General features: G+C 33.6%; 1 protein-coding gene across 1 annotated transcript in view; it reads left to right on the top strand.

The window, feature by feature from the left end:
- Positions 1–2669, top strand: part of LOC137658278 (zwei Ig domain protein zig-8-like) — a 400234-nt gene extending 397565 nt beyond the window's left edge. Inside the window, exon 6 of the mRNA XM_068392953.1 lies at positions 2099–2669. Within this exon, the coding sequence (XP_068249054.1) occupies positions 2099–2208 (110 nt within the window). The 3' untranslated portion in view covers positions 2209–2669. The remainder of the gene's footprint in view (positions 1–2098) is intronic.
- Positions 2670–8878: the final 6209 nt, after the last annotated feature.

Here is an 8878-nt window from a genome sequence, read left to right on the forward strand (position 1 = left end):
ACAGTTTCTTTAAAAAGATCATTTCTATTGACAGTGAATTAAACCTTAAGTTACAAGCATACATTGACATGGTATTTTTAAGACCTAATTTCCTTTGACAGTACATGACCGTTTAAGGTAATTTCTATTGATACTATTGATAGTAAATGAAAGCTTAAGTTACAAGCATACATTGACATGACACTTTTTAAGAAGTAATTTCTGTTGGCAATAGATGGAAGGTTAATTCACAAGTATATATATTAACATGACACTTTTTAATAAGTAATTTTTATTGACAGTAAATGAACGATTAAGGTAATTTCTATTGACAATAATGAAAGCTTAAGTTACAAGTGACGTAACACATTTTAAGAAGTAATTTCAGTTGACAGTAAATGGAAGGTTAAGTTACAAGTGTATATTGACATGACACTTTTTAAGAGGTTAGCTCTATTGACAATGAATAACAGGTCAAGTTACAGGAATAAATTGACATGACAACTTTTTAAGAAGTAATTCCTATTGATAGTGAATAAAAGGTTAAATAACACGCATAACATGACACCTTTTTAAGTACTTTCTGTTGACAGTGAATGAAAGGTTAAGTTACTAGTATAAATTGACAGGGCACTTTTTTAAGATGTAATTCATATTGAAAGTGAATGAAAGGTGAAGTTACAAGCATAAATTAGCATGAAACTTTTTAAGAAGTAATTTCTATTGACAGTAAATTAAATATTAAGTTACAAACATACATTGACATGACACTTTTTAAGAGGTAATATCTATTGACAGTAAATTAAATGTCAAGTTACAAACATACAAAAGTGTCATGTCAAGAAGTCATTTCTATTGACAGTAAATCAAAGGTTAAGTTACAAGCATACATGGACATGACACTTTTCAAGAAATCATTTCTGTTAACAGTAAATGAAAGGTTAAGTTACAAGACAAGGCCTACATTGACATGTCACTTTTTTAAGAAGAAATTTTGTTTTGACAGTAAATGAAAGGTTAAAGTAATTTCTATTGATAGTGAATGAAAGCTTAAGTTACAAGCATATATTGACATGACACTTTTAAAGTAGTAATTTCTGTTGACAGTTAATGAAAGGTTAAGTTACAAACAAACATTAACATGACACCTTTTTTAAGAAGTAATTTCTGTTGAAAGTGAATGAAAGGTTAAGATACAAGCATATATTGACATGACACGTTTTCAAGAAGTAATTTTTGTTGACAGTAAATGAAAGGTTAGGTTACAAACATACATTGACATGTCACCTTTATAAGAAGTAATTTCTGTTGAAAGTGAATGAAAGGTTAAGATACAAGCATATATTGACATGACACGTTTTCAAGAAGTAATTTTTGTTGACAGTAAATGAAAGGTTAGGTTACAAACATACATTGACATGTCACCTTTATAAGAAGTAATTTCTGTTGATAGTAAATAAAGGTCAAGTTACAAACATACATTGACATGGCACCTTTTTCAGAGGAAATTTCTGTTGACAGTAAATGAAGTATACATTGGCATGACACTTTTTAAGAAGTAATTTCTGTTGGCAGTGAAGTAAAGGTTAAGTTACAAGCACATATCGGCATGACACTTTTTAAGGAGTCATTTCTCTGGACAACAGATTAAAGGTTAAGTTATAACCAAAGCCCTAAATTGACATTTCAATTTTTTTAAGAATTAATTTCTAGTGACAGTAAATGAAAGGTTAAGGTAATTTACTGATAGTGAATGAAAGGTTAAGTTACAAGCATGTATTGACATGACACTTATTAAGAAGTAATTTCTGTTGACAGTATTTTTTTTTTCTTTTTTTTTGTAAGAATAAAATCTGTTGACAGCAAATGAAAGGTTAAGTTACAAGCATACATTGACATGACACGTTTGTAAGAAATTCTGTTTATAGTAAATGAAAGATTATGTTACAAGCTTACATTGACATGACATCTTTTCTAGAAGTAATCTATGTTGAAAGTAAATGAAAGATTAAATTACAAGCATGCAGTGATATGGAACCTTTTTAAGAAGTGATTTCTGTTGACAGCGAATGAAAGATTAAATTTCAAGCTTCTTTACCATATATCTGTCCCTCCACAGGTGAGAAACCTGCTGCCATTGCCGCCAACTCCAGCAGCGTCCACTGTCAGCCTTCGCAGATCTCAGCAATAATGATGTTCGTGTTCATTGCAAAGTGCGTGATAACGTGAACAACTTCCACCGTATCACTACCTGTGCTTTCTTGCGATATTTGACGAGTCTTGTTCCGGTCAAATTAGGCGTGTGTTCATACATGAACAAATCTCTTATTTTACTTAGGTATGTCACTAACTGTGTGACAGTTAGCCAAGAGTTGTAGGCCTAGTCATTTTCGAAAGAAATATTAGATTTTGTTCAATACTGAGTGGTCCGTTGTTAGTGAAGGACAATACTTATAGACCATTATTTGACATTCTTAAGTTCAGTCCACAAAAAGCTGTATCTATATTCTGTGTGCTGTGTCAGCACTGTGGAATTCATAGAAGATGACTTAGAGATACAAGGAAAGGTTTGAATTGGTGTTATAATAGATATATACAAACACACCTGACTTCAGATGTTTTGTATTCTTCAAGGAGATTTTATTTGTTGAAAAATACAAAAATATGATTTTGTCAAGCGAAAGAAACGTCTATCCAGTCACATGTTTTACCTAAATATTTTACATCACCAGTAGGTCTGGTTGAAAGTATCTAAATTGTCAAAATCATAAATCAACCTCCTTATCATTATCAATAAATCCTTAAGCATTTAGTATCCAACTCAATCTACAGATTATTTATGGTAAAATTAAATCAACCCTTGATTTTTCCAAAATATCAGCATTTCTCTTAAAGTAACCACCGTCTAGACAATTATTCCAGAAAAGATATCATAGATCTTTGAATAAGTGTATCAAGTGAAATAAGAATGTATTCATTTGTAGACATATACAAATTTTGAAACTACTTTTTCTACAGAGATTACCCTCTTCTTAACTTTATCAATTGGAATTTTTTCTTTGCCCTAGCTTCCTGATGGTCAGTGTGACAGGCTATGGTGTATAAGTGATGGTTTCACTTTCCCTCAGAGTATACAAACAACGGATATAGCAGTCTTTGTTGTGGAATTATTTGTTTTGACTCGATGGGGTTAGAATATTGAACTTGGAGATCCACAGGCCTTTGCTTGTGAAATATTTAATTAGCCTCAATCTGGTTACAATATTGAACTTGGAGATCCACCAATGCTTGCTTGAGAATTATTTACTTGGCCTAAATTTGGTTAGAATATTCAACTTGGAGATCCACCAGTCTTTGCTCGTGAATTATTTACTAGGCCTCAATATGGTTAAAACATTCCTCTTGGAGATCTACCAGCCATTGCTCTTGAATTATTTACTAGGGCTCAATCTGGTTAGAACATTCAACTTGGAGATCTACCAGTCTTTGCTCGAGAATTATTTACTTGGCCTCAATCTGGTTAGTATATCCAGCTTAGAGATCCACCAGTGTTTGCTCGTGAATTATGTACTGGCTTCAATCTGGTCAGAATATCCAGCTTAGAGAGCCACCAGTGTTTGCTCGTGAATTATTTACTTGGCCTCAATCTAGTCAGAATATTCAACTTGGAGATCTACCAGTCTTTTCTCGAAAATAATTTACTTGGCCTCAATCTGGTTAGCATATCCAGCTTAGAGATCCACCAGTATTTGCTTGTGAATTATTTACTCGGCCTCAATCTGGTCAGAATATCCAGCTTAGAGATCTACCAGTGTTTGCTCGTTAATTATTTACTTAGCCTCAATCTCATCAGGACATTCAATTTGGAGTGGAGATCCACCAGTCTTTGCTCGTGAATTATTTACTTGGCCTCAATCTGGCTTGAATATCTAACTTAGAGATTCCCCAGCCTATGCTTGTGAATTATTTACTTCGCCTCAATCTGGTCAGAATATCCAGCTTAGAGATCCACCAGCGTTTGCTCGTGAATTATTTACTTGGTCTTAATCTGGTCACGACATTCAACTTGGAAATCCGTCTGTCTTTGCTCGTGACTTATTTACTTGGCCTCAATCTGTCTTGAATATCCAATTTAGAGATCCCACAGCCTTTGCTTGTGAATCATTCACTTGGCCTTAATCTGATTAGAACATTCAACTTGGAGATCTACCAGTCTTTGCTTGAGAATTATTTACTTGTCCTAAATATGGTTAGAATATCTAGCTTAAAGATCCACCAGTGTTTGCTCGTGAAATATCTACTTGGCCTCAATCTGGTTAGAATACTGAACTTGGAGATCCACCAGTCTTTGCTCGTGAATTACTTACTTGTCCTCAATCTGGTTAAAATATTGAACTTGGAGATCCACCGCTTTTTGCTCGTGAATTATTTGCTGGTCTCAATCTAGTCAGATTAGTCAACTTGTAGATCTAACAGTTTTCACTTGTGAATGACACCATCTCTTGGCTATGTATCATGCAGTGATGGATATGCCTAAGTGAAATAAGAGGTATGTACTCATTAAATAATTATTGTATTGTTTAAAAATGTGTACTTTTTAGTTATATAAATGTACTGACTTTTAATGAGTTAGAAATTGGTCTGTATGTGCATTTTACCTGTGGAAATAGCAATCTTAAAATCAAACTTTTCCCACCGTCTGTACTACATGTCATCTGGAAAATCGATCAGAGATTCATCTATGAAATATTGCAAATAGAAATAGCTGGTCTGGTTGCAACTTGAAATTCATAATTGGAGTACAAATTTTTCTAAAAAGAAAAATAATATTACAGTCAATTCTGCTTATAGATGACCATTTTAAAGATGACATGATTTGACCTGAGAGATAAATCATTTTCCTACGCCATTCAAGATAGATGGTACGTTTTACATTTTGGTATCATCCTCTTAGTAAACCTACATCAAAGAATGTCTTTATTTCATTGTTCTTATTAACATGTTTTACTTGCAATGCAGTTGTTGGACACTCAATTCTGGAAGAGCTAGAAAGAATGATGCTCATGTAAGCTCATAATTTACAGAAGATATACAGTATTGGATGGTTATCACATATATTCTTATTATCTTAATACATTTCAGCAGTAAATAAACATCTTAATATGCAGAATAAGTAATCATTAATATTTGTTAACTGGTAAGTATTAACTATTATAAATATTTGACTTGTTCTTGGTTTCCTGAAACGAAAAATATACCTTGAGCCTGAAGGGCACAATGATACCACATAGAGAAGGCAATTTTCTAATTTTACAAAATATATCTAAACTTTTACTAATGGTCTGAATTTGATACTTTCTATAATTTGAAATCCATCAGATTTATTATATTCATCAATGGTTTGTTCGTTGAGATCTTCCTGATCCATCTTTAACTTCAAAGATACAGTTGGGCGCTTGGAGCCTCAAACAACTGTGATAACGAAGAGGTGTTATTTTAGCAAATTAAATTTTAGTTGGAACAAACATTTTGAAAATAGTCGGAGGGATTATATAAAACAATTCAAACCTCGAATCATAAGCTACAAAAGCAAAGTGTAGGCCTGCTTAGTACAATTTAAACTTTAAATGATACTAACGAAAGCAAAGCGTAGGCCTACTCGGCATAATCTACACAGTACGAGTATCAAAAAAAACAATTGTAAAGGTTTTCATGTTGAAATCTATCTCAGAGTAATATATGGCAAGCTTGCTACAGGTTTTCGACAACATTCCGACCAAGTTCTAGCTTGTAATTCTTTACCTGTTTCTCCTACATTTTGACTGTACTAAATCTGTGATGTTTTTGAATTGACATTTGAGTATATGTGTGTTTGAATGTATTTGAAATACATAAACAATAAAATTTTAAATCTTTTATTGCCCTGAAATGTTAGCCATAATATGAAGGATTTTTTTATTGCCCAATGTGAATGTAAACAGAACCTGGCACCAGAGTTGTATGCTTACTAGGGTGCGGCAGAAAAAAAAAAGGTCATTTTCGCTGAATTTCTCTCATTTTGTAATCCAACATCTTAACTTTTGCTTCGAACATGTATTCTGGTAATGAATGGCTACCCAGGCCCCATTGCCGGGTCATGTAGCCCAAATATATAAATCATCATCAACATTTACTCTTTGGGACGAAGTCGCTTAGACCTACAGTTCGCAGCTGATGTAACGTCATCATGTAATCACCACCAACTCATAGATTAATATCATATGATATCTATGCCACCAACACAACTGTAACAATACTGCACTGTCTTGTTTAAGTGTCCTTTGTTTTCAATAAATTCAATAAATTTTATCATCTTGAACTTGAATAATCATGTTACCGCTATAAATAAAAAAATAAAAAGAAATATAGATCATAATATGGTAAATAACAATATGGTTGGTTTATGCCAGCAGAGGCACATGCTCTGGAATTATGAGATAACATCGCCTCAGCCAAACCAAAACCAAAGAAGTGTGAATGTTTTTCAAACGGCTAATGACGAATTGGTCTCATAATCAGGACGACATTGCATTTTATCGAAACTCTCTCTCTCTCTCTCTCTCTCTCTCTCTCTCTCTCTCTCTCTCTCTCTCTCTCTCTCTCTCTCGGGTAATGACGAATTGGTCTACAATTGGTTTGAGATGTGAAGAAATAAAAAGTGTCATAATCAGGACGACATATACATTTTATAGGGAAACTCTCTCTCTCTCTCTCTCTCTCTCTCTCTCTCTCTCTCTCTCTCTCTCTCTCTCTCAAACAGGTAATGACGAATTAGTCTATAACGTAAAAAAAAAAATTGGTTTGAAAGCTGAAGAAATGGAAAAAATAGTGCTGTCATATTCAGGATGACAGGTGCTTTTTATCGATAAACTCTCTCTCTCTCTCTCTCTCTCTCTCTCTCTCTCTCTCTCTCTCTCTCTCTCTCTCTCTCTCTCTCTCTCTCTCTCTCTCTCTGCCGAATATAAATTCGCATCATAAGTATTTAATTACTGATGACTTCTCTATTTAATTTTCACTTTGAATATTCTTATGGCGGCAGGAATGACTTCTAATTTTCAAATTTGATATTTTCATTTAAATGCTTGGTACTCAGAAGTGTCCTTCCTACGGCGGTTAAAGGTTGTTGGACCATTCAGCTAACTCCTCTTTTTTTTTGTTTAACAAAACTTACATTGTCGAAAAACGACAAAGGAGGTTGGATTCAGAACCTGACCATTATAGAGACAACACCATAAGAGATTTTCGGCTTCAAAACTAAGAATATATTCTTGTTATTTATTCAAGTATTTATAGCATGCATTGCTAAATTAAAGTCATCCTAATCCCAGGCACTTCTCGTCGTAATGGATTATAAGACCTACTTCTGTCTCGGCCATCTCCATAGTCTTCCTACCTGGATTGATACGGTGAGTACCATATTAGAGTAGTATGTTTAAGGTAACTGTATTCAATCTCTAATGCCTTATGTTGACTCTTTATAAATAATCCTTCATCCCTGACATAATTTCATAATTTACATCAAATCTCCAAGTTATAAGTGTCTGAAAGTATTTTTCTTACTTTACTTTACTTCTACTTTTAAGGGTTTATTTCTCGCCCTCCATCAGACACTAAGTCTGTTCAAGCGGGCCTTGGTGTGTGAAAATAATTTATTTCCAGTTAATATTTTGCTCTGTATCTTTTCAGTTATTCGCTAGCATTTGTATTCAGGCTTAATAGTTTTCAGATCACTATTATAACACTTTCTAAAAGGATAAGTCTTCAAATTTTTCTTGAAAGCTGCCACATTTTTGCTATTCTTGACATCAAGTGGAAAGTCGTTGAAGAGTCTCGGTACAGCATAACTAAACGTTCTTCCTCCTATTACATGATTCACACTAATTTCGAATAGTCTATGTGGGTCATCAGCATGTCTAACTCTTACAGCAGCGCTAGTAGCTTGAGGGTAGAGGACCAAGCAATCACGAAGATATTCAGGCTTATCACTTGTAAGTGCTTTGTGAGTCAACAAGCAAATCTTAAATTAAATTCTAGCCTTAACAGGTAACCAATGTAGATCGATCAATGCAGGAGTTATTCTCTCCCGAAGTTTAATGCCTTTTATCAGTCTAGCCGCCCGGTTTTGCACATTTTGAAGTTTTCTTAGTAGTGTATTGGGCAATTTATAGTACAGAGAATTGCAATAATCAAGCCTTGATATTACGTGACTCATCACTAAAATTTTTGTACTGCCCTCTGTTAAGTATTTTCTAATAAATACTATGTTTCTCAGGTGATAGTTGCACACTTTCACTGTGTTCACTATTTGATCCCTTATTGACAGATTCCAATCTATCAGTACACCCAAATTTTTTCACAACAGGCACAATCCTATCATCAGCGTCACCAATTTTTATACTTTTAAATAACTGATAATTCTTCAAAGCCACCTTTGTGCCAAAAAACATACATTGTTTTATCATCATTTAATTTAAGCTTTTTCCTCTGCATCCATGTTTTTATTTCAGTCATTATCTCATCAATTTTCTTTTTTGTATCTTGTGTTGTTGAAATTGAAAGTTAGAACTGAGTATCATCTGCATATAGTTTAAAGCCCACTTTTTGTTTTTTCAAGATGTGACCTAATCTCATGAAATTTGGTGGGATTATTGGCTATGATCCAAGGATAATTTGATTACATTTCAGAAATGATTGGGTCAAATGTCAAGGTAACGAAAAGGTCAAAAACCTATTTTTGCCATATCATGATCAATTTTTATCTGATTTGAACGCAACTAGTACCAAAATGTGCATAATTAAATTCTGTCTTGAAATATACAGGATATAGACGAAACTATGCGTTCTACCGAGTGCCCGTTCT

Source organism: Palaemon carinicauda, chromosome 19 (genome assembly GCF_036898095.1).
Source record: "Palaemon carinicauda isolate YSFRI2023 chromosome 19, ASM3689809v2, whole genome shotgun sequence".
Lineage (NCBI taxonomy): Eukaryota > Metazoa > Arthropoda > Malacostraca > Decapoda > Palaemonidae > Palaemon > Palaemon carinicauda.